We start from the raw sequence: 24,086 nt of genomic DNA, 5'->3' as shown, positions 1-24,086 counted from the left end.
AGTAATTTCTTACATTTTTTCTCTATTAATTTGAAAATATCTCTAAAAGAGGCAGTGAAATATATAATATAATATAATAATGGAAAGTTTTTAAAATGTATAAATAACCATATGGCATGTGGATAAAAAAAGCTCCATATACATTAGTAAATATCCATTTCCTGTCATAATGTTACAGCTGTTATTCTTAAAAGCAGTCTTATATAAGCTGATTTGCATCTTTATTGCTAAATTGTTTGATTTGTACTAAAAAGACCAGATTAGAGGCTTTTTTTGAGATGTAAGAGAGAACAACAGTTCAGTAATGACAGTCATTTGTAAAAGTGTGATGATGTACTTATGTCGTCGATAAGCTGTGATGTGTGGCGGGCAAGTGGTAATAAAACTGTCCATTCGCACAGTACAAACACTTACATTCTGTCTTTTTTGTATACAAAATATATTGTATTTTTTTTAAAGGCTTCAGAAGCAATGTTGTTATAGTACCTGCGTTGTTAACACAATTAAGTTATTCGTTACAAGTAGCAAAAAATATGTATATTTTGTTATACAACAAATAACAACCAAAGGCTTAAAAATACATAAAAGACATTTTCATCTAATCAAAATTAAAAATAAATTCACTATACTGTGGTTTACCTTAAAACATGACTTTCTGGAGGAATATATTTATTCCTATATGGATGCACAATAAGGCACAAACAGGCATGTAATCACAGCTGTAATCACATTGTTATGTAAAATGGAGTCGCTCAGTCTGCCAGAGGATATAGATTATGATGATGGAGAGGTAAAAACAAACAGCCTGATCCATCTATGAGCCTGTACCAGTCTTTCCTAATGCTCTTCAGTGTTGACTGGACAGTGTGGACTGGATTACATCCTCCAACGTGTCCACCTGCAGAAACACAAGAGACATAAATGACCTGGGCATTGCACTGAATGATTGAGTTCTTTGAGTTCTGTACGCCACATGGACATGAACAGATAAGGCCTCACCTGTGTGCTACCTCCATCTGTGAGGTTCTTCAGCTTGTACACGGTAACCTTCCCTTCACTGTCACCCACCAGAACACAATCTGTCTCAGAGGTGAAGAGAATAGCTGTCGGATTCACTCCTGGACAAGTCGTGCTCACAATTATCGGGTCCAGACTGTAAAAAAAATTCATTGTAAACAAAAAAAAAATGTTATTGTATTATAAGTGTTATTACTGAATGTTATAAATGGACAGAACACAAGATCTTACATGCTGATTCTTAGGTCCCATATCTCCACATTGCCCTCACTGACAGCTCCAAAGACAGTAGCACAGTGTGGGGACCACATGATATCAAAAACAGCCTTCTGTCCAGTGGTGAAACAAAGCACGGGTCTCTGGAGGTCCTGCCTCCACAGTTGAATAGTCCAATCTGAGGAACAACTGAGGAAAACGTCTGGACAGAAAGGCGACCATGTCACTTTATAGACGGGACCCTGAGGAAAGGAGCAGAGAGGATAGAAGAGAAAGCAAAGAACATGTAAATGTTTAAAGGGTTAGTTCACCCAAAAATCAAAATTAAGTCATTAATTACTCACCCCCATGCTGTTCCAACCCCGTAAGACCTTCGTTCATCTTCGGAACACAAATAAAGATATTTTTGATTGAATCTGAGGGCTGGATGACTCTTCCATAGACAGCCTGAGGGACTGCCTCTTGACGGCCCAGAAAGTCATTAAAAGAAAAGGTTTAAATATTCCATGTGCCTACAGTGGCTCAACTATAACTTTATCAAGCGACGAGACTACTTTTTGTGCGAAAAAAAACGTAAATAACGACTTTATTCGACTTTCCATTACTTCCTTATGGGCGCATGCGCGAGAACTGAGACGAGACCGTTCTTCTTCGACTACTTTTTGTTACCGGCTGCTCACCACTTAGGAGTTTTACCGCCCCCTACCGTATAAGATGACGTAGTGATATAGCCGGAGGCGCAAAACGTTCTGTTTACAAGCAGTACGTCATCTTATACGGTAGGGGGCGGTAAAACTCCTAAGCGGTGAGCAGCCGGTAACAAAAAGTAGTCGAAGAAGAACGGTCTCGTCTCAGTTCTCGCGCATGCGCCCATAAGGAAGTAATGGAAAGTCGAATAAAGTCGTTATTTACGTTTTTTTTCGCACAAAAAGTAGTCTCGTCGCTTGATAAAGTTATAGTTGAGCCACTGTAGGCACATGGAATATTTAAACCTTTTCTTTTAATGACTTTCTGGGCCGTCAAGACGAGGCAGTCCCTCAGGCTGTCTATGGAAGAGTCATCCAGCCCTCAGATTCAATCAAAAATATCTTTATTTGTGTTCCGAAGATGAACGAAGGTCTTACGGGGTTGGTACAGCATGGGGGTGAGTAATTAATGACTTAATTTTCATTTTTGGGTGAACTAACCCTTTAAAGGTGCATGAAAAAGGACTCCATTTTGCAACCATACGACACTTTCAAAATTAGACAAACATTTCTACATACTTTGTGGGCTTCGTAAATTTCCAAGAATTCTTCATTATATGAATAAGAGCACTTGTGAATAAAACCGTCCTCTGTTCCAGCAAGGTAGATATTTGAATCCTGTAAAATAACGGCATTAAAGCTTACAACGAGTCTCTTTGGCAGCTTTTTGATATTATAATTATGTGAACATACACTAACCTAAAGGATTATTAGGAACACCATACTAATACTGTGTTTGTGCCCCTTTCACCTTCAGAACTGCCTTAATTCTACGTGGCATTGATTCAACAAGGTGCTGAAAGCATTCTTTAGAAATGTTGGCCCATATTGATAGGATAGCATCTTGCAGTTGATGGAGATTTTTGGGATGCATGTCCAGGGCACGAAGCTCCTGTTCCACCACATCCCAAAGATGCTCTATTGGGTGGAGATCTGGTGACTGTGGGGGCCATTTTAGTACAGTGACCTCATTGTTATGTTCAAGAACCCAATTTGAAATGATTCGAGCTTTGTGACATGGCTACTTTCAGGATAATCCATAGGATAATGCACAATCAGAGGATGGGTACATGGTGGCCATAAAGGGGGTGTTGATGGCGCAGTGGATAAGACACATGCCTTTGGTGTGAGAGACATGGGTTCGAATCCACTGTGAGACACCAATGTGCGACCTCTGACATAGAAAGTCGCTTTGGATAAAAGCGTCAGTAAAATGAAATGAATAAATGTAAATGTAAAGGGATGGACATTTTCAGAAACAATGCTCACGTAGGCCGTGGCATTTAAACGATGCCCATTTGGTACTAAAGGGCCTAAAGTGTGCCAAGAAAACATCCCCCACACCATTACACCACCACCATGGATCCATGTTCTCATTCTGTTTACGCCAAATTCTGACTCTACCATCTGAATGTCTCAACAGAAATCGAGACTCATCAGACCAGGCAACATTTTTCCAGTCTTCAACTGTCCAATTTTGGTGAGCTCATGCAAATTGTATCCTCTTTTTCCTATTTGTAGTGGAGATGAGTGGTACCCGGTGGGGTCATCTGCTGTTGTAGCCCATTCTCCTCAAGGTTGTGCGTGTCGTGGCTTCACAAATGCTTTGCTGCATGCCTCGGTTGTTACAAGTGATTATTTCAGTCAAAGTTGATCTTCTATCAGCTTCAAACAGTCGGCCCATTCTCATCTGACCTCTAGCATGAACAAGGCATTTTCGCCTACAGGACTGCCGCATACTGGATGTTTTTACTCTTTCACACCATTCTTTGTAAACCCTAGAAATGGTTGTGCGTGAAAATCGCTGTAACTGAGCAGATTGTGAAATACTCAGACCAGCCCGTCTGGCACCAACAACCATGCCACGCTCAAAATTGCTTAAATCACCTTTCTTTCCAATTCTGACATTCAGTTTGGAGTTCAGGAGACTGTCTTGACCAGGACCACACCCCTAAATGCATTGAAGCAACTGCCAAGTGATTGGTTGATTAGGTAATTGCATTAATGAGAAACTGAACAGGTGTTCTTAATAATCCTTTAGGTGAGTGTGTAAGATAAATAATACCGTAGGCCTCACATTAGAATTGAAATCAAAACACAGCCCCGGTGACAATCCTGAGGCCAGTGGGTTCCTTTTCATTTTAGGCGTCATTAGTGTCATCAGGTCTAACTCAAGACAAAATATACATGAATCAATACATGGCTTAAACATATGAGCCAATAGAAAAGAATGCATCTATTTCTACTAATAGAATGCATTTCAATAGAATGCATCTATTTCTACTAATACCTGCTCAACTCATCAGTATATTTTGCTATAGTCTCATATATCTCAATGATAAATATTTGTACATTAGGAAGGTGCAGTCACATTAGCAGGATTTCAGGATCTTTCTGTAGGTCAATGCTGTAAATTTATAAGAGCGAAATGTACATGGGGAACTCCCAATTGCATGGATTCCAACTGAAATGGATTGGACTGGATATAATTTCACCAAGCAATGGTAAATGTGACGCCACCTTAATACAAAAATATATGACTTTAAATTTCATTGTATTTACAAAAGAAACATTTTTATTTTATTTTTTTTTAAATATCTTGTTTTGCATTTGACAGAATAAAGAAAGTCATCTAGATTTGGGACAACAAGGTGAGTTGTAAGATTATAATTTTTATTTTATTTTTACGGTGTGGACTACCCCTTCAAGTGTGCAAATTTTTGGGGCCAGTGTTGTAACCCTAAACTATATCTTTGGTCTGTGGCTCTACACATATGTGTATCACATATGTCTCACTTACCAACACACTCCAGGCATTTGTAGTTCAACCATTTGCAGATTCTTCCATCAGCTGACACAGAGATGAGTATTTCCCCTTTATCGTCTCCAGCCAGACCGCTCTCATGATCAATCCATCTGAGCTGCCACACTGGACACGTGTGCATATTGGCGCAGTCACTGTGGCGAGATGACACAGGAGTAAAGTCAATCTACCGTAAAATAAGAACATGCTCGTGTACACAATCCTGTCAACTCATTCAAATATGATTCAACACAGCATTGTAAACACTAAAAAAACCTTAAAGGTTAGATCTGATCTTTGTAATATTTCCACGATAATTATCTGGTAACAGTTTATTTTAAGGTGATGTACATTACTACATGTAGTTACTATAGTAAAAACAGTAAATTATGCATAATTACAAGAAACTAACCCAAAACCAAGCCATAACCCAAATCATAACTCTATAGTAAGTACATGTACTGTAGTTAAATAATACTACTACTCAGTATGTATTTGAGTAAGTACAATGTAACTATTTATTTTAAATATTAAAATTATTGCGAACTATATAGCAAAAGAATGCTCAATTATTAACGTGGCATGAAACATTCATAAAGAAGTATGATTTACCAGCCTAATATATGTATCTTCTGAATATGAAGAATTAATCGAATTTGACTAGATTTTAGATAAATTTAAATTTTGAGTTTAACTGGATGTATGGCCTTTGATGTCAACAACAAAAGTGTTTTCTCCTCTATTAAACACTGATAGAATATTTATTTCGCTATTGTAACTATAAACATGTAATTTTGGGATTTTTTGAGTCGCAAACCACTGATATTGAGAAACCTATTTTAAGTGTATGTTACAATCTGTATCTTCCTGCACGTAGCTGGCAGCTGCTCAAGAGAAGAAATGCTCACAGCCCCACCTGCTGTCAATGATGGGCGTTCGTTCTGAGGCCTGGACATTATAAATGGCAATGGTGCCATCATACATGCCTACAGCCAGCAGATTGGCCTTACAAGCTGAGAAATCCAGTGCAGTGACTCCACTCTCACAATGAAAGATTCGATCAGGCCACTGAAACAAATGAATGAACATGTTTAAAGAATGTTCACAAAAACTCAAGATAATATGACATGCTAAGGAATACAAATACAGGAAAAGAATACAGTGGCTATAAACTAAACAGTGTGACCACAGTGTGTGTCACATTTAAATGAACAGCTCTTGAGAGGGATCTGATAAATAAAATACTCAAAAACACTGTTTAATTGGCTATCCAGAAAGCATAGTGTCGGCCCAGATCCGGCCCACATCTGGCAGTGAATCCACGTGTACCACATGTGGCCCGGATCTGGGCCAACACCATGTGGTTGTCTGGGTAAATCTGCCATTCATCTTTGTCCTAAAGTGTGCGTGTATGTGCAGAATACCATGGGGTTCTTCACAGACCAGCAGCACACAAGTCCAGATTTCTGATCTTTGAAATTCAGCTGTCCATATCCCACGGCAAGAAGATCCTGTAGGGAAACACATGTTGTTCAGTCAAGAATTTAAAAATAAATAAATAAAATCATTTGTGGATGAAACATGATGGTAAAATGGATAGTACTGGGTTTTTCTTGTTCCAGGTCATACTGCTGACATTTTGCCCCATGGTGAGTTCACACTCAAAGGCCCAAAGATGCTCAAGGAATGGACTCAGGGAGTTTTTAGACTCCATTGCCATCTGCACACAGTCTGGGTCTGTTCAACAAAGCAGTATACATATTCTAGCAAATGTGAAATGTTAATTTAAATTAATATTTAAAAACAAAGGCATTACAATACTACTGTTACAGTTAACATGCAATTTTAGATGCTATACAAAAGACATCACCCTCTATTACAGGCAGTTGTCTGAACGCAGCAAGCTTGGGCTGGAAGATATTGGCCACAATCGCCCTTTCCATCACTGCTAGGGCCTGCTTGAATCTGTCTGACTGAAAGATCAGCTCATAATCTGGCTCTTTCTCCACCAGAAGCACACAGGCCATCTTTTCAAGTTGAGCGCTTGAGCCACTGACTACATTAAAAGCAAGGATGAAAATGAATGTCTTTTTAACAATTTCCAGAATGAAATGTGAAATAACCCAATGACTTGTTTTAAAAAGTCAAAAATAAAACAAACAGAAAAAAGAAATTAATTAATCGAGAATCGTTACTCGAAATTGAATGTTTATTTATAAAAAAATAATTACCTGTACTGCTAATGCTGACCATAGACATACTCTGTTCCGGACCCTTAGGGTTCAGGTCCAGGTTACTCATGGAAGAGGAGTCTGGGACATCAGCCTTATTTCCATGATCAAACACCACTGTGTTTCCAATGACATCACTTTTATTGCAGAATGAATCATACATGTCCCATTTGGTGGACATGACAGCTGGATAGAGTGTTTTATGTGAGAAAACAAACAAACATTTAGTGCCTTTTATTTTAAGGGTAGATTATAATTGGTCTTTGTATTGACATCATACCTTTGTCTACCATTGTAATGCTATCACATTGGACCTCCTTTGTCTTTGGTGCACCATTGAATGTTTGCATTGAGCGCTCCACATATTTATCGTTGCCCTGTCTGTTTTTGCACAGTTCTGTGTAAGCGTTGTTCCTTTCCCTTCAAAACGCATAGAGAAAAATGGTTTAGCACCATGTAAAAAGTGACTGAGTATGTCTAGCTAGTCAAAATAAATGTGACGTATAAATGCCAAACGAGTCAAATGTCATCAACTGAGTAAACTCAATCCTAAAATGGAATTTGAATATTAAGGGGGGAAAAAATATCATAAATGTGACTCACTTGACTGCCTCGGCATCCTCTGAATCTTCTGACACGGACACTGCAGGAATGTCCAGCAGCCAGATAGTATCTGTCTCAGTCAGGTATACATCCACCACACTGTCCAATACATCCTCCCTGACCTGCTCCTGCACCTCCTCTCTACGAGCCTGAACATCTGCATAAAGCAAGCACAGCAAAATAGTGGAATATCACAATGTTACATTGGAACATTAATTCATCAGATAATTAATGAATGACATGAGTTAATGAGGAAACTTGGCTGATAAAAAATATAAAATAAAAACAAAAACCTGAAAGACTGTTAGACAAGTCTTGTTTCACTAACAAGTCTTTAGTTTCATCAGCCGCTGATTCCAATGTCTGGCTTGTTCTGGATGCTGAAATGCTCCCAAAAAAAGACCTGACATGCCAGCAGAGATCACTCATTACCATAGCAACAACAAAAGTGATATTATATAATTATTTGTGGTACAGATTTAAGTGACATTTCTCCTCAATTACCTAGTAAACGGTCCAGTAATGCTTGCGTTGGTAGTCTGGAAGGCTACCGAGGGAAAGTCTGTCATGGTAGTCCATGATGATGTGTCATGTGCAGGAAATATTTTTCCTTGTTTAGGTTGTAATACCCCAGGATCTGGATAATACAATGGGCGAGGAGCAACGTCATGGCCATGTTCATCAAACACCTGGTGAAGTACAAAAATTAATAATACACACACACACACACACACACACACACACACACACACACACACACACACACACACACACACACACACACACACATATATATATATATATATATATATATATATGAGAGAAATGTATGCATAATCATAATAAAATGCCCAATACCTGAACAGTGTGTTTTGGTGTTTGGGCCGAGTACTTGTCTAGAACTTTACTGTCACCTCCCGAACTGACGCTCTTCCCGCTGAATGAATCGTTAATGGTTTTTAAACTTTTATTCACACGAAATACTCCAGATGATACATTTAGTGTTTTGGAAGACCTTAAAGAAAGAGAAAACCTGGTTAGCCTTTGCGGAGAAAATGTAAATATTCCAACATAATAAATATTACAGAACTGAGAAAATGTTAACGTTAGTTGTAGAATAGCACACCAAACCGTAGGACACTACTTATAAATTCATGTTGAAAACTCAAATGTGTATGTAACGTTGCTGGTAACATGCTGACCGGCACGTCAAACTACTTTATAATTAAGTGTTAGAGTTGCTCTTTGAGCGTTTCTAACGTTACACTTAACTTACTTGGCGACATTCAGAGCAGGTCTCTTCTGTTTGACTGTTTTGTTAGACATGTTTCACACTTTTAAAAGCAAGAAATAAAACAGGAGCGGTGGGCTGGATGGCTTGAAGTTAAATGCAGGACATTAAACCGGTCTTTATGCTTGCTGTTTGAAATAACCATAGAAACGGTCCAACACAGTGTGCTTTTCGCCTTCCAATGCAGCAGGTGGCGCTCTGGAGCACTAGTACTCTTTATTACTTACAAGAAGAAAAAGGTCATCATATGGAGATTTTTATGTTTAGTTTTTATTTATGTGTACAATCGTCAGTGTCCAATTAATGAACTGATCTGAAAAGAATTTTTAGATAACTCGCGGTAAGTGTTACATTTTTGTCTGTTGTTCTGTGGTACAAATGTGCATGTTACCTTCTAACCAGTAACACTGACAGCAGCAGGAACAACTGTATCAGATTGTGAAGCTGGTGGTTATTTGAATTTAGTTGTTTGCAGGTAGATTCGCTTGAAATGTACAGAGAGACAGTGCTTATATTTACATGTTAAACTACTCGAGGTCGTGTAGATCAACAGTAAATCCTGTGTCAGACCAACAGTAAAATATTTGGCACAAATGTAATAGTATGGCACAAAGTATACATTATGTTGCAGTCTGAAACTTGTTATTACATATTTCTGCTGGCATGCATAACACTATACTATATTTTTGTTTTAATAATTACAAAAAGGAAACCAAAATGTGTGTTTGTGTGCACTTCATTTTTTATGAATCAGTAACGCATTTCTGAAACTTCATAGAGTGTAAAAGAACTACACATTCCCTTTCCCTCTAGAGCTTTTTTGCAGCGTGCTGATGCATATTATGTGAGGAATAATCGATTGCCCAATCTCAACCGTACTTTTGTTGTTTCATTTTTCATTTTCAAGTCTCACAGAATTTGGGTTGTCAAAAATGGAGGTGTTCATGCATCACTGTCATCACAAGCTCCCAAGTCTTCTGTCCAGGACTCTCTTCAAAGCATCAAAGAAAAGCTACATCTCCTGTACCATCCACACTTCTTCTTCAGTCTCTGCCGTTTCCAAACCAGTCATTCCACCAGCACTTGTGTCTCGCCTCTTCCTGCCGTCCAACCTCCGGGAAGGTCAGGAGGGCGGAGACTTGACATGCCGTAGCCAGAGACTAATGCTGCATTCAGGACTTATCCATCCCTCCAACCCTGGCTGCTTCTATTACTTACCAGTCGCTCTGAGGTCCATGGAGAAGCTGGTTCGTCTCATCGATGAGGAGATGTGGGCAATTGGGGGGCAGAAAGTTGACATGCCAGCATTGTGCAGTGCAGAACTTTGGAAGAAGAGTGGCCGCTGGGATCTAATGGGGAAAGAGATGTTCAGGCTACAGGATCGGCACAATGCGCAATACTGCCTCGGACCGACTCATGAAGAAGCAGTCACAGAACTTTTTGCTTCCCAGACCATGATATCCTACAAGAAGCTGCCACTTCTGCTGTACCAGGTATTCAAAGAATAGTCCACCAAAAAATGTAATTCTGTCTCATTTACTCACCTTCATGTCATTCCAAACCCAGACCTTGGTTAATTTTTGAAATTCAAATTGAGACATTTTTAATGATTAATGATTTAAACCTGAGAGGTTTCTGTCCCTCCATTCAAAGTCCAGTAACTAAAGATATGCCATTGCTTTACATTGAATTTACATCTAAACGATAATAGACACAAATAAATAAATCATTTCACACATAAACACGGTAAGTCAAACGTGCATGCGTGATGAGACTTCTCATGCACAAAGTTCCTTTGTAAAAGTACTACTATTTTCAGATATGTATCGCAGTAGATGACATACTTGTCTTGTGTCTTGCAGGTAACACGCAAGTTTCGTGATGAACAGAAGCCGAAATTTGGGCTCTTACGTGGCCGGGAATTCTACATGAAAGACATGTATTCATTTGACATTAATGAAGAGGCGGCTCTTCATACGTACCACTCTGTGTGTCAAGCTTATGGACGGATATTTGACCGACTGGGCTTGAAGTGGGTGCAGGTACAGGCTGCCACCGGCAACATAGGAGGCACGCTTTCCCATGAGTTTCAGATGCCAGCAGACATCGGGGAAGACCAATTACTTGTTTGTGGGAACTGTGGCTTCTCTGCCAACATTGAAACCATAGACCCAGGCCAGACTGAGTGTTCACTGTGTCAAACAGGCACACTGACCGAATCCAAAGGCATTGAAGTGGGGCACACTTTTTACCTCGGCAAAAAATATTCACAGGCGTTTAAGGCCCTGTTTGTTAATGCATCCAATGTGCCTGCAGTTGCAGAGATGGGCTGTTTTGGACTTGGTGTCACTCGAATACTTGCCGCTTCTATAGAGGTGATGTCATCTGAGGATGCTATTCATTGGCCAGGGTTGATCGCTCCTTATCAAGTGTGTGTCCTGCCACCTAAAAAGGGCAGTAAAGCTCATGAAGTCACATCCATGGCTGATGAATTGGCTCAAAGCTTGGGAAACAGTCTACCCAACTTGAGAGGAGAGGTGGTACTGGATGACAGGATTCAGATGACCATTGGTAAACGATTGAAGGATGCTAAAATTCTTGGGTATCCATATGTGGTGGTGATAGGGCAAAAAGCTCTAGAGGATCTGCCCTTATTTGAGGTGATTTGTCAGCAGAGTGGAGAGACTATGTTTCTTAGTAAAGAAGGGCTAGTGGATCTTTTAAGTAGAGTTGAAACAATCTAATCTAGCAATGGTTTATATATTTTTTTTTTTTACATCTTACTGGTTAAGTGATGTTCAAGAGACGTCAATCATTGCTTTTGTCAGTAATGACAGTGTGTGATGTGAAAATTCCTGTGATTTGATAACAAGGACATTTTGCTAATAAAACTGGCCTTTTTGTAATATTTTTGTCATTCTGGTCTCATATTATAGGACCACCAAGATTAAAGTATTGCTTAATCTAGTGTCATTTTGCCATTTAACCCTCTGGGCCTCTACAGTTGGAGCTGACTGTAAAATGTTATAGTTTGAAATTAATTTTTTTTTTTTTTTTGCTATATCAGAATGGGGTGACACTTGACAAATCACACAAACAACACATCAAAAATGACTGACATAAAAAAAATAATGGAAAAATGTGGAGAAAAAAAACCCTCAAATAATCTTTTGGTGGTACAGACTACAAATCAGCCATGTTGCAAAAAATAAATAAATAAATAAAACAGCAATGAAGGAGTTAATCTCCAAACCATTTTGAGTGCAAAATAGACACACACACACACACACACACACATATATATATATATTAGAGCCAGACCGATATTATCGGGCGATATTAGGCATTTTCCAAACTATTGGTATCGGCAGTTATAATGGCCGATAAATGAATAATGAATTAATAAAAACGGACGAAACACGCTTGAACAATGTCATGAGTGTTGGAGTTGTATTGTTTGTCCACCAGAGGGCACTCTACACCGTCCCTGTTGGCAACACTGATTTAGTTAGTCACGAGACTAACGAGAATAACAATTAAAAGAACATCCCCATCAGTTCTCTTAACTCAAATAAGCATGACAAAATTTGTGACTATCATGTCCAGTTTAAAAAAATAAAAATAAATAACTAAAATATCGGCCGATATATCGGAATATCGGATTTTAAAACTCAAAAATATTTGTATCGGTATATCGGCCTTCAAAATCCTTTATCGGTCGGGCTCTAATATATATATATATATATATATATATATATATATATATATATATATATATATATATATATATATATGTATATATATATATATATATATATATGTATAAATATATATATGGTGTTTATATAGGGAGCTATAGGTGGTTACACATTTTTTTTTCACGCCCCCAGATGGCACTTTTCTCACTTTAAAAAATATACATTTTAAAGGCTATTCTATTTTAATCTGAAATATTGTGTTTAATTTATTGAAAACAATAATTGTCAAAAATATATAAATGTTATGAGAAAAATAGCTTATCAAGTTTTTTAAAATATTGTGTTTAAAAAATAAAAAATATTATATTATTATTAGTATTATATTATTATATTATATTATTAGTATTATTATATAAATATATAACTCAAATAGCCTATAGATTTCCTGAAGAAAAAAAAGTTATTACATTTCAAGACTTCAAGCCAATTGTGGGGAAGAAAACAATCCTCAAATGATTTTTATTGGTAGGTAATTTTTGATATTAACATTATCTTTCTTCATTTTATTTGCGACATGGTAGAGGTTTTTTTTTTTTTTTAACAATTTTCCCTGCCTTTTTTTATAATGATGCAACATTAAAATATATTTTCAATTAAATATTTGATACAATATGATCAACGTAAAACTTTATATATATTTTTTTATTTACTCTCTTGTTTATTTTTGTTTATACATATTTCCCTCTCCAGACCAGCTGGTGGCGATAATGCAGTAATGTGTGTCAAGCAGCAGAGCAGTAACAGCTGTACAAGCGGCCATGTGGATCTTTGCTGCAGTTTATTCTCAGTTTTATCGCATTTTGAAGTTTTATTTATAGCTCTTCATAGCGGCTACATTTTGAACACATTTGAACATATAGATACATCCAGTACAAAGTAAGTGGATATATTACAGAATTAATTAAAAAAGATAAACGATGGCTGCCCCAGCGCAAGGTGAAGACAGCGACGATGGCATGGATGAGTTTATGGAGAAGTTTAAAACACAAAAATACAAAAATGCGTTTAATGAAAGCAACTGGGAGGAGGTAAGGAAGAACTGTCACGTTATTAGTAAAAAAACAACAACACAGCATGTCACCGACTTCTGGTTGACGTGAATAGATTATTGAAGATCAAGCAGTGTGCTGTAACATTGAATTTGGCTGAAGTAGCTGCTTGTTGTGAATAAATTCGCGTTTTATATATTGCAGGAGTTTAATAATGTGCCCATGTTCATGAAGACAGCCCCGGAAAACATAGACCCAGAGAAAAATCCCGATCTCGCCTGCATTCAGTCTATAATTCATGATGATGACAGAACACCTGAAGGTGTGCGGCTCTTTATTTTGCTATGGTGATGGTTCTTTGTGTAACCAAGTAATACCTCTTATAAATGGCATTTGAATACATTTTAATTTAACCTTTTCTTTTTCCTCAGAGCAAGCCAGAAGTTTGAAGGATGAGGGGAATGATTATTTTAAGGAGAAGAATTATAAGAAGTCTGTAGTGTCGTACACAGAAGGATTGAAAAAGAACTGTATGGATCTTGAACTCAATGCAATTCTATACACCAACCGTGCAGCTGCACATTTCTATTTAGGTACATTCAGTATTTCTTCAGCCAACCACAATGAGATCTATAGTAAAGTTAGTTTGCCTTGTAAATGTGCCATGATAATTGAGTTTTTCCTCTTTGATTTATGCAATAATCTATTTCCTCTAGGAAATATGCGGTCAGCTTTGAATGATGCCACAGCTGCAAAGAAACTCAAGCCAGACCACATTAAAGCCATAATAAGAGGTAAGTTGTGTCTGTAGTTCTTTACCTCACAAAGCAAACCAAAATAAACTAAAAAAAAAAACATACACACACACACACAAAACAATCCAAAACTCTTTTAGAATTGCATTATTTTGTGTACAGAAAAATATAATGTGTATATTTGTGTAATATTATGCATGAATTTAGGAGCCCAGTGTTCAAAGGAGCTGCATAATTACAATGGAGCATTGCAGTGGTGTGATGAAGGTCTCAAGCTGGTTCCCACCGACAAGAAACTACTGGAGCTGAGAGCCACAGCAGATAAACTGAAGGTAGAAATGCGGTTACCAAAACACACTGCTCCCATGTCACAGAGTTATCACAAAACGTTCCCCATCCAAAGTGATCGGGATGTCACAAATAATGTAAGTACTGTGCCCGCTCACGAGTGTTCACGATTACTAATAAACACTTCTCCCAAAGCGCTGCTCGCTCATCACAAAGTGATCACAAAACGCTCCCCATTCATAGCAATCGGGACGTCACATATGAAACAGCCTGCTACTTTCGAGCACAGAACTCGACGACAGTGAATGGAAGTAGCACATCTACTCCAGGCAGAAATATCAAAGCTGCTGTGCCAAGGGGCCATATAACTGGTACCACCTTCTCTGAGCGAGTCAGGCTTTTACAGACGTTATTTTCTCATACCCAAGAAGGACAGAGCACTCAGACTTATTTTAGATCTGAGACATTTGAACAAAGTTCTTGTGAAAAGACCGTTCAAAATGCTTACAACCAGAAAAATCCTTGTGCACTTTCACCCGTGGGACTGGTTTATCTTTCGATCTGAAAGATGCCTATTTTCAAGATTCAGAAAACACCCCACATCACAGGCCATTCTTGACATTCACCTTCGACAGTCAGGTATATCGATACACCGTCTTGCCGTTCGGCCTGTCTTTAGCGCCCCGTACATTCACAAAGTGCATGGGTCACGGCTCTCGCTCCCCTGAGAAATCAGGGCTTGCGAATAACAAACTATCTGGATGATTGGCTGATTCTGGCACAGTCAGAGATGGAACTTTTATCTCACAGAGCTCCTCAGTCATCTGGAAACCCTGGGTCTCACAGTCAACTCGACCAAGAGTTCATTACTGCCCAACCTGTCAGTTTCCTTTATAGGAATAGAACGGGACACTGTGGATATGACGGCTCGTTTAGTGACACAGCGCACGCACCCTGTTTGACACCTGTCCACGTCTTTCCAGAAAGGCAGCATCGCTTCTCTGAAGACATTTCAGAGGTTGCTGGGCTGTATGACCTCAACTGCTGCAGTGTTCCAGCTCAGCCTACTGCGCATACGCCCACTACAATGTTGGCTTAACGCTCCGGCTACAAACAAATCAGAGTGACTCAGCGCTGCATTACGGCTCTGCAGCCCTGGTTAACGGCTGACTGGTATCAGTGGGGAATGATGATGGGGGCTGTCTTGTATCGAAAGGTCATTTCGACAGATGCGTCCAACTCAGGTTGGGGCGCTCTCTTTGAGGGCAGACCGATCTTTGGCCTGTGGTCAGACCAAGAGAAGCTCCTTCACATGAACTGTCTGGAAATTATAGCGGTCGAGAACGTGCTGAGGCGCTTCCTCCCATTCATACTGTACCACCATGTTCTAGTCCTTTCGGACAACATGTTTCTGGTGTCCTACGTGAACCCTCAAGGTAGTGTCAGATCCAGGAACCTCTACGATCTAACAGAACACCTTGTTTGGTCTCGGCACCATCTGCGCTTCTTGAGAGCTGCGCATGTGCCAGGCAAACTGAACGACGGCCGAGACAATCTGTCCAGGGACGTTATTCCCCCAGGGGAATGGTCCCTGCATCCCCAAACAGTCTAGTCACTATGGTGCCATTTTAGCTAAGCGGAAGTCGACCTCTTTGCGTCAAAAGACAACGCCTACTGTCCAATATTCTTTTCAAAGAATGAAGACACGCTGGCCCAAATATGGTCCAGCCGCCCACTGTAGCTTTCCCTCCGGTCTCACTGTCGCCACAGGTAATCAAGAGACTCAGGGAAACATGCCACCCTGTGCTCCTTATAGCCCCCTGATGGGAGAACCAAACTTGGTTCCCGGAGCTGACGCGGCTGTCACAAACAGCCCCGTGGCCGATTCCCGTGAGGGCAGATCTCCTCTCTCTCAAGCTTGCGGCTTGATCTGGCATCCCCATCCAGAGCGCTGGCCTCTGCACGCATGGTTGATCAACGGATACCCGTTGTCCTGCTTGAAGGTGTGATAAACACGATTACGCAGTCTAGAGCTCCCTCTACTACAAAGCTTTACATGTCTAAATGGTCTGTGTTCTCCAAATGGTGCACCGACAAAAATCTGGACCCACGAACATTTGGGTTGCTTAGTTTCCTTTGAGAGCTGTTGGATAAGGGGAAGGTTCCCTTTCACACTTAAAGTCTATGTGGTCACTAGGATGGATTACTAGGATGGAACAAAGTTGTCATCCGCTTCATTAGAGGAGCCAGGAGGATTAATCCCATGCACCCCCCTGTTTGGTTCTAGAAGGACTCTGTAGGAGTCTATAACTCTAGAAGTGGGAATGAGTATTGCATAACCTGCCACGCTCGCACCACGAGTGACTTTCTCTTCAGTCGATGAAAACCAGGGAGACAGCCTCCGAGCCCCGCTTATATAAGCTAAGATGCAATGAGAGCGCAAGAGCCCTTCATTGGACATAACGTCATGCCAGGCTCAGTGGTAAACTTCTATGTATTAAGTTCCCTACTTTACATCTTTAAATGCCTTTTTTCTCAAAATGAGTTTTTTGTATTTCTCCATTACAATCTCGGTCTATGTAGCACCTATGCATACCAAACTTTCCAGTTATAAACTTAGCAGTATTCTAAAGATATTTACAGAGTGATTTGTTAGTAAATCATTCCTGGCCTGATTTATCTGACATTCTTAATTTAAAAAAAAAAGGCAAAAATCGATTTATTTATTATTATTTTTTTTTTTTAGGTATGGACAGTATGTTTTGATTTCCTTGGTAATGAAAGCATATATCCTGAAATACCTCTAAACTTTTTTTTTTTTTCATCTGTAAATTTTGTTCATTCATGTGTAAATTTTGCACATGGCTTTATATGTTTAGATCTATCTACTGAAAATATGTGCAGAATTGCACATTTAATGAGATGATGCCTAATTTGCATTATTAAACATACAAATTTAAAAAACTACACATTTTTTATATATACTTGTATAAGTAATCAATGTTAGAAAGTTTCAGGGTGATATCTATTATTTAAAGTTACCCTATTCACCTGCAGTGTCTTGCCTTAAGTCCGTAACTTTCTTTTATGTTCGAAATTGACAAAAAAAAAACATGGAATGAACGAGTACATCATGAATCCATTTTCCAAACTGTGTTTTTTTTTTTTTTCTTAATAATTGTTTATATTCGATTATTATTTATATTATATGTTGTTTTAGACCTGTCAGGTTGGCACCACTGTGGAGTAGCCTTGTACCTGTGTAACTCGTAATAGACAAACAGAGAGAAGTAGCTCCGCCTATATTGTTTTTCCACAATACTCATGCAGTTCTGTTTATTAACCACTAGAGCGCCATAAGTTATTGACTGCAACTTTAAAGCGTCAAATGTGATTTTGATCACTATAATGAACACTGTATCAGTCTTTATATTCAAAACTTTTATCAAACCTTTATCCCAGTGCTTCTATAATAGTTTGAATTGTTATAGCATAGAAATAACGATACGGTGTGGTTGAAAAGACTGTTTGTGAAGCTGGCTCATAACTGGCTCAGACTAGTCAGTGGTAGCGCCGACACAGATCTGAATGTTCCGTTGGATTCGTACTTGTCAATCTTTTAAAGATTAATCATGCAACTCTTGTATAAATGTATTTTATTTTTTTATTTTTTTTCTAGAGAGAAGCTGACAAAGATGCCAGAAAGGCAAAGGTTAAAGCAAAAAAGGAGCAGAATGAGAGGAAAGCATTGTTAGCTGCCATTAAGGTACTGCAGATACTAAGTTTAGTCATACAAAAAAAAAAACTGAATTATGAAAAGGTGAAATGTTCAGTGACAGTTTTTACTTAGGAGCGTGGCATCAAACTTCTGAAGACCGAGCCGTCTCGACATAGGGATTCGGACAGCGAGGATGATGATGGAGCATCTAGAGCTCTGGGGGATCTGGAGCTTGATGGAATGGGCTCTCAGGAGGCCACAGGAGCTCGTGTTTTTATGGATGAGCAGGGAGTCCTCCACTGGCCAGTGCTGTTCCTCTACCCTGAACACAGCCAGACGGACTTCATATCTGCTTTCTGCGAGAACTCCAGGTTTGTTAAAAACTCAAAGACATTACATTTGTATCCTTGCTGAGAAAAGGAGGGCTGCTAGACAGGAAAACGATTTATTCCTTTAATATATTTGATTTTATGTTTTAGCTTCATGGACCATTTGGCATTAATGTTTGGTGATGAGCTTCCTCCTTGGGATACAGAAAGAAAATATCAGCCGCAAAATCTACAGGTCAGTACAAAAGGTTCTCTAAACACCACTATTTGACCCATCATTGTTCTCTTTTGCTTGAGAAATGTTAATTAGATGCAGTACCACAAAGATTTGTTTTTGCAATTTGATCATATCCATCTGTAACTTCACAATCGTGTTTTTGTTTCAGCTTTTCTTTGAGGATCCTGAAAAAGGACATCTTTATCAAGTTGATCTTGAAAAGTCACTTCTTAACGTTCTTCAGCACCAAAGGTATTTCAGAGGAATTTCTTCTAAGTAGTTTTATCTCTGCTTGAATTGGTCTTTGATGTTTTTTCTCTCTGTTTTGTTCTTTCCAGGTGCTTTTTGAAGGCAGGATCGCCTAGTTTCATTGTGTTGGTTTCTGGCTCTCCGTTTTCTAAGCAGTTTTTATCAGGAAAAAAGGTCAAGAGATCGAAATGATTGAAATGTTCTGTTTGGACCTTGAAAGACTTTAAACACCTTAGTCGTAAATCTCAACCTCCTGCTACTAAGGACATTTCTGCTCACCCCACCACTTTAGAAAACTCTGGAGATGGAGGCAAAAATGTTAAAGTGGATTTACTTTACAGGGATGGCAATGATTCACTTTAAAAGCAATAAAAGCATTTTCTTGTATGATATGTTGTGTTAGACTGTTGAATAAGATTAAGAAGACTCAGTTATTTCAGATGTTTCTTTACATCATAATTTTTATTAGTTTTTAATACAGATAGAAAACATCATGACAATGCAGATCTTTTATATATATATATATATATATATATATATATTTCAGTATTTAACTTTAATATTGAACATAAATAAAGGAACATAAAAGAAGCTGTTAAAAATATAACCCAAAAGTAAAAACTTTTTTTAATTCAAACAGGAATGACTGACTTTCTTCCGTGGAACGCACAATCGCACATTATATTTTGTTGAAAGTTAGGAAACAACACTAGAGCCCATTGACTTTCATTGAAAAACACTGAGACATTCCTCTTTCATTAGAAAGAAAGTCATATGGTTCTAGAATGTTATAAGGGGTGAGTAAATGATGACAGAACTTTTATTTAGTGTGGAGTGTTGCTTTAAAACAGTTTATTGGATGATAAAATAAATTAGAATTAAAGATGTTGGAGCCTATTAGACAACATTATCAATAAATCATGTAGTTCCTACTATATAATGCAAACCTCATTTACTGAGGATAAAAATTAATTTGTGATGTAAGGCCTTCTAAATTGATCCAAGGGCAGCATTCGATCAGAGGCGAAGGTTTCGCGCGTGTTCCTTCTTTCCCATGGCGAAGGGATTTTTAACTAAATGCAATACATATTATCTTTGTGTATTAACTCGTTTCATCTGACTCCATAAAATGAAAAGGTTTATCAATGATATCTGTGCATCATTAAATATACGTTAATGCTTGACTATTCCTTTTAACTCTAATGAAAATAAAGTCAAAGTCTGTTAGAATGAGGTATTATTACAAATCCATAGTCTATTGAAAGATAATCAATGCAAACCATAAAAGTTCTACAACAAAAGAGGAAACCTTTTTACTCGACAATGTATGCTACATGTGCTGAGAGTCGCGAGACCCTCAACCACACGGGCTAATCTGAATACAGAAAAGAGCCTCTTTCGACTTCACGTTTACGGACTCGGTCCTTTTTTTCGGACGGGGGCCTTTTCCTCCAGAGCGCCCTGGTTACCGCTTACCGACCCCAGATGACGCATCCTTAGAACTTATTTGATATGTAAATCATGAGTTTAGTGGAAATTTACTGGTCTACCCCCAGACTTACTGAGGATAGAAATTACTGGGATGACCATTTGCAAGAAACAGTGGAAATTAGCATTCATGAATTTACACCTTTTGGAAGTAGAGACCACATTCCTTTGTGTGCCAGTTATCCCAAAACTCTTAAAAACCCTATTATCTATTGTTTCACTTTTTTGGAAATAGAACACTTGTACCATTATCACTGAGTCATTTCAAATAATACTAAACACATATATAAAACTGAGTGTGGGTGTGGGTGATTTTTGCTAGAGTGGGGGATGCGTGGTGTGTGTGTGTGTGTGAGTTGTTCAAATGTTAATTTGCAAGCAAGGTCCTTTGTCTTCAGAGACCACTGGTCAGATTGATTCCATCAACCAGTTGTGTAAGCATTCTGATTAATTAGCATTTTAGTCAAGTCATCTGTATAGCGCTTTTAACAATGTAGATTGTTCCTTAGCGGCTTTACGGTGATAATAGATATATAATAAAGTAAGTTTTATAATAGAGCTAATAAAGTTATTTTCCAGTTAAAGTCAGTTTTTAATGATTCTCTTCTGTCGCACTGATCTAGTTATTAACTGAGGGGCCGTAAATACAACACCGTTAATAGAAAACTCTTAAAGGGATAGTTCACTTTGAAATTAATTTTTGATATGTTTTAGCTTACCTCAAGGGCATCTAAGATGTAGGTGTCTTTGTTTCCAATGTATTTTCAATTTTGGTATTTTTAGGTCAAACCGTTGTTGTCTGTCAGTCATATAATGCAGGTTTAGGGGGTCGACCTCAAAGAGCATGCACAGAGAAGTCAAAATTAAACATGATTTAATGACTCGTGAATGTAAGTACACACTGGTGGCCTAAGACACGAAACGAGCGGTTTGTGTAAGAAAACGAACAGTATTTAAATAGTTTTTACCTCTTGTTAACAGCCATTTCGAACTGATCTGAATCAGATGTCCAACTGAACCGAACTGAACCATGTCCAACGTTACGGCGGAAGTGATCTACCTCACGCAATGTTTACACGGAGATTTCGGAAGTTTTACCTTTCACTAAACATATTTAGATATATCTAAATTGTCTTCCATTGCGATTTCCCATAAATATGTTTAAATATGTATAAATACTCTTTGTTTTCTTACAAAAACTGCTTGTTTCGTGTCTTAGGCTATCAGTGTGTACTTGAAGAGTTCAGATGCAAAAGTCTCTAAATGCCATTTGAAATTTTCTTCTTTAATGATGATTTTTATCAAACTTGTATATTTAAGTTCAGTAATTTCACTTAAATGGCAATGATAATTACCTATTAATTGTTATTTAAGTGAAATTACTGAACTTAAATATACAAGTTTGATAAAAATCATCATTAAAGATGAAAATTTCAAATGGCATTTAGAGGCTTTTGCATCTGAACTCTTCACTTACATTCACGAGTCATTAAGTCATGTTTAATTTGGACTTCTCTGTGCATGTTCTTTGAGGTGGACCCCCTAAACCTGCATTATATGACTGACAGACAACAACGGTTTGACCTAAAAATGTCAAAATTGAAAATACTGTGGAAACAAAGACACCTACATCTTAGATGCCCTTGAGGTAAGCTAAAACATATCAAAAATTAATTTCAAAGTGAACTATCCCTTTAAGTTCTCTCTACGCAAACTTTAAAAATGCGAAATGGCGTGCACATGCACATTAAGAGTTCATTCATTCTAAAGGAATACGCGTTTAAATATATGTGCACAGGCATGTAGTCCTTCTCTAAAAAACACTCAACAAACTATTTGGCCTTAATGTATTTTTTATTTTAATTTTATCTGTACAGAGGTAAGGGAAGGAGGCCTTCACAGGGGAGAGACTAGTTGACACTTCAGGACTTGCGTTGTCGTCATGTCCAGATGCAGGTCCTTCATCAGATCTGGATACGGCCTGGATCCGGCAGACTGCGGTAAACCTCGGGATAAACAAAGAGACGAATATAAGGGTAAATGCCATTATTTTTATTTTTATAATGTAACGAGTACATCAGGGTTTATAGGAAGTGTTCACAGTTCCGGCTGACCTAATCTATGTTGCCTAAAATTTAATTATAGAAGTCTATAATGCGTTATGTGATTGCTAGTTTAAATAGATGTGTTTTTAGTATGGCTTTGAACTGGCAGACTGTCTGCTTCCCGGACAATGTTAGGACGACTGTTCCAAAGTTTTGGTGCTAAATAGGAAAAGGATCTACCGCCAGCAGTCGATTTTGATGTTCTAGTTAAAAATGCGTGAAGAGCTCGCTCAAGTACTGGGGAGCTAAACCATTTAGTGTTTTTTAAGTAGGCTAATCAGCAATATTTTAACATTTATGCGATGTTTAATAGGGAGCCATGCAGTGTTGACAGAACTGGGCTAATATGGTCATATTTCCTGGTTCTTGCAAGAACTCGAGCTGCTGCGTTTTGGACCAGCTGTAATTTGTGTATTAAGCATGCAGGGCAACCACCCAGTAGAGCATTACAATAATCTTGTCTTGATGTCTTGGCCAATTGCCTAGTGATATGCATGCGTATAAGCAACTAGTTAATAGTGAGTAGGCTACCAAAAACTTGTTTTGTGAAGCCAGAATGTTATGGTAGTGAACACATTTTTTTTGTGTTATATCTGTGATTGCCAGGGGTTGTACAGTGTGTACAAAAGACTGAGACCAAATGCTTTTAGGATTTTTTAATATGACATTTTTGTTACAAATGATATTATCAACATAATTTAATTAAATGAAACAATAGGCTTTATGCTGAGCGTCACGTGACCAAACCGGAAAACAGGTCTCATCGCATCCGCTTGTCAGAGAAAGTGTTAACGGCCGTAAGAACTGACTATGATATCTATGGATTTTTAAGGTAATCCGCTAACCTACCTAGTTCACTTTGTTATTGGCGTTTTATTCCATTTAAATATCTAAACGTTACTGTGAAGAACAAAAAATATAAAACGTTTAAATATCAATCTACAACATGTGAGGTACATTGGTTATGCTAATCTTTGCTCGCTCCTTTTAAGTTATCATGAGTAAAACCGCAAAAAAATCGTGAAGCACATACAAGACCTGAACCGGAATCGATGAGACCTGTTTTACAGAATGCGGAAGTATGTGCATAGAGCCTATTTTGAAGCCGACATGAACCGAAAATCTGTGTAAAAATAACTTGATCATGTTATCCAGCATGGTTCAAGAAGAGGTGCACATGATCAATTTCACAAATTTGCTTATTTATTATTAGTGACCCAGAAATAGTGCAGAAGGCCTGTTATTAAATATTTTAATCATGAGGTTTACTACAACTTTTTCTT

General features: G+C 38.2%; 3 protein-coding genes across 5 annotated transcripts; 2 read left to right on the top strand and 1 right to left on the bottom strand.

Moving 5' to 3' along the window:
• Positions 1–515: 515 nt before the first annotated feature.
• dnai4 (dynein axonemal intermediate chain 4) lies at positions 516–8,625 on the bottom strand. The gene is made up of 16 exons (XM_039691409.2): positions 8,475–8,625; positions 8,121–8,305; positions 7,910–8,019; positions 7,617–7,773; positions 7,294–7,433; positions 7,014–7,199; positions 6,653–6,838; positions 6,386–6,519; positions 6,207–6,293; positions 5,699–5,850; positions 4,780–4,937; positions 4,057–4,145; positions 2,499–2,597; positions 1,249–1,475; positions 1,000–1,153; positions 516–898 (listed from the first exon to the last, which is right to left on the bottom strand). Exons 2-16 carry the CDS (start codon positions 8,183–8,185, stop codon positions 848–850), a joined length of 1,995 nt encoding a protein of 664 aa, XP_039547343.2. The 5' UTR covers positions 8,186–8,305; positions 8,475–8,625; the 3' UTR covers positions 516–847.
• Positions 8,626–9,089: 464 nt separating this feature from the next.
• Positions 9,090–11,813, top strand: pars2 (prolyl-tRNA synthetase 2, mitochondrial). Of its 2 annotated transcripts, none has more exons than XM_039691362.2 (3): positions 9,090–9,247; positions 9,815–10,400; positions 10,770–11,813. In XM_039691362.2, the coding sequence occupies exons 2-3, from the start codon at positions 9,840–9,842 to the stop codon at positions 11,649–11,651; spliced, it is 1,443 nt and encodes a 480-aa protein (XP_039547296.2). In that variant the 5' UTR covers positions 9,090–9,247; positions 9,815–9,839; the 3' UTR covers positions 11,652–11,813. The 2 variants fall into 2 exon arrangements, with proteins under 2 accessions (XP_039547296.2, XP_039547297.2); XM_039691363.2 differs by having other exon boundaries at positions 9,109–9,247; positions 9,823–10,400.
• A 1,577-nt stretch (positions 11,814–13,390) lies between these two features.
• Positions 13,391–19,600, top strand: ttc4 (tetratricopeptide repeat domain 4). Of its 2 annotated transcripts, none has more exons than XM_039691679.2 (10): positions 13,391–13,693; positions 13,859–13,976; positions 14,086–14,247; positions 14,371–14,448; positions 14,617–14,741; positions 18,377–18,463; positions 18,548–18,786; positions 18,895–18,979; positions 19,131–19,213; positions 19,300–19,600. In XM_039691679.2, exons 1-10 carry the CDS (start codon positions 13,583–13,585, stop codon positions 19,400–19,402), a joined length of 1,191 nt encoding a protein of 396 aa, XP_039547613.2. In that variant the 5' UTR covers positions 13,391–13,582; the 3' UTR covers positions 19,403–19,600. The 2 variants fall into 2 exon arrangements, with proteins under 2 accessions (XP_039547613.2, XP_088990326.1); XM_089134200.1 differs by having other exon boundaries at positions 13,439–13,693; positions 14,086–14,289.
• The last annotated feature ends 4,486 nt before the right edge of the window (positions 19,601–24,086 follow it).

Source organism: Pimephales promelas, chromosome 8, assembly GCF_988280905.1.
Source record: "Pimephales promelas chromosome 8, fPimPro1.hap1.1, whole genome shotgun sequence".
NCBI classification, from domain to species: domain Eukaryota; kingdom Metazoa; phylum Chordata; class Actinopteri; order Cypriniformes; family Leuciscidae; genus Pimephales; species Pimephales promelas.
This window is presented reverse-complemented; position numbering and strand designations above follow the sequence as displayed.

Coding starts and splice junctions, on each gene's coding strand:
- dnai4 (XM_039691409.2), bottom strand. CDS start 8,185: ATGACAGACTTTCCCTCGGTAGCCTTCCAGACTACCAACGCAAGCATT. Junction 7,200..7,293: donor CATTACAATGGTAGACAAAG/GTATGATGTCAA, acceptor CACTCTATCCAG/CTGTCATGTCCACCAAATGG. Junction 6,520..6,652: donor ACAACTGCCTGTAATAGAGG/GTGATGTCTTTT, acceptor TTTGTTGAACAG/ACCCAGACTGTGTGCAGATG.
- pars2 (XM_039691362.2), top strand. CDS start 9,840: ATGGAGGTGTTCATGCATCACTGTCATCACAAGCTCCCAAGTCTTCTG. Junction 10,401..10,769: donor TGCCACTTCTGCTGTACCAG/GTATTCAAAGAA, acceptor TGTGTCTTGCAG/GTAACACGCAAGTTTCGTGA.
- ttc4 (XM_089134200.1), top strand. CDS start 13,583: ATGGCTGCCCCAGCGCAAGGTGAAGACAGCGACGATGGCATGGATGAG. Junction 18,787..18,894: donor GCTTTCTGCGAGAACTCCAG/GTTTGTTAAAAA, acceptor TTTATGTTTTAG/CTTCATGGACCATTTGGCAT. Junction 19,214..19,299: donor AACGTTCTTCAGCACCAAAG/GTATTTCAGAGG, acceptor TGTTCTTTCCAG/GTGCTTTTTGAAGGCAGGAT.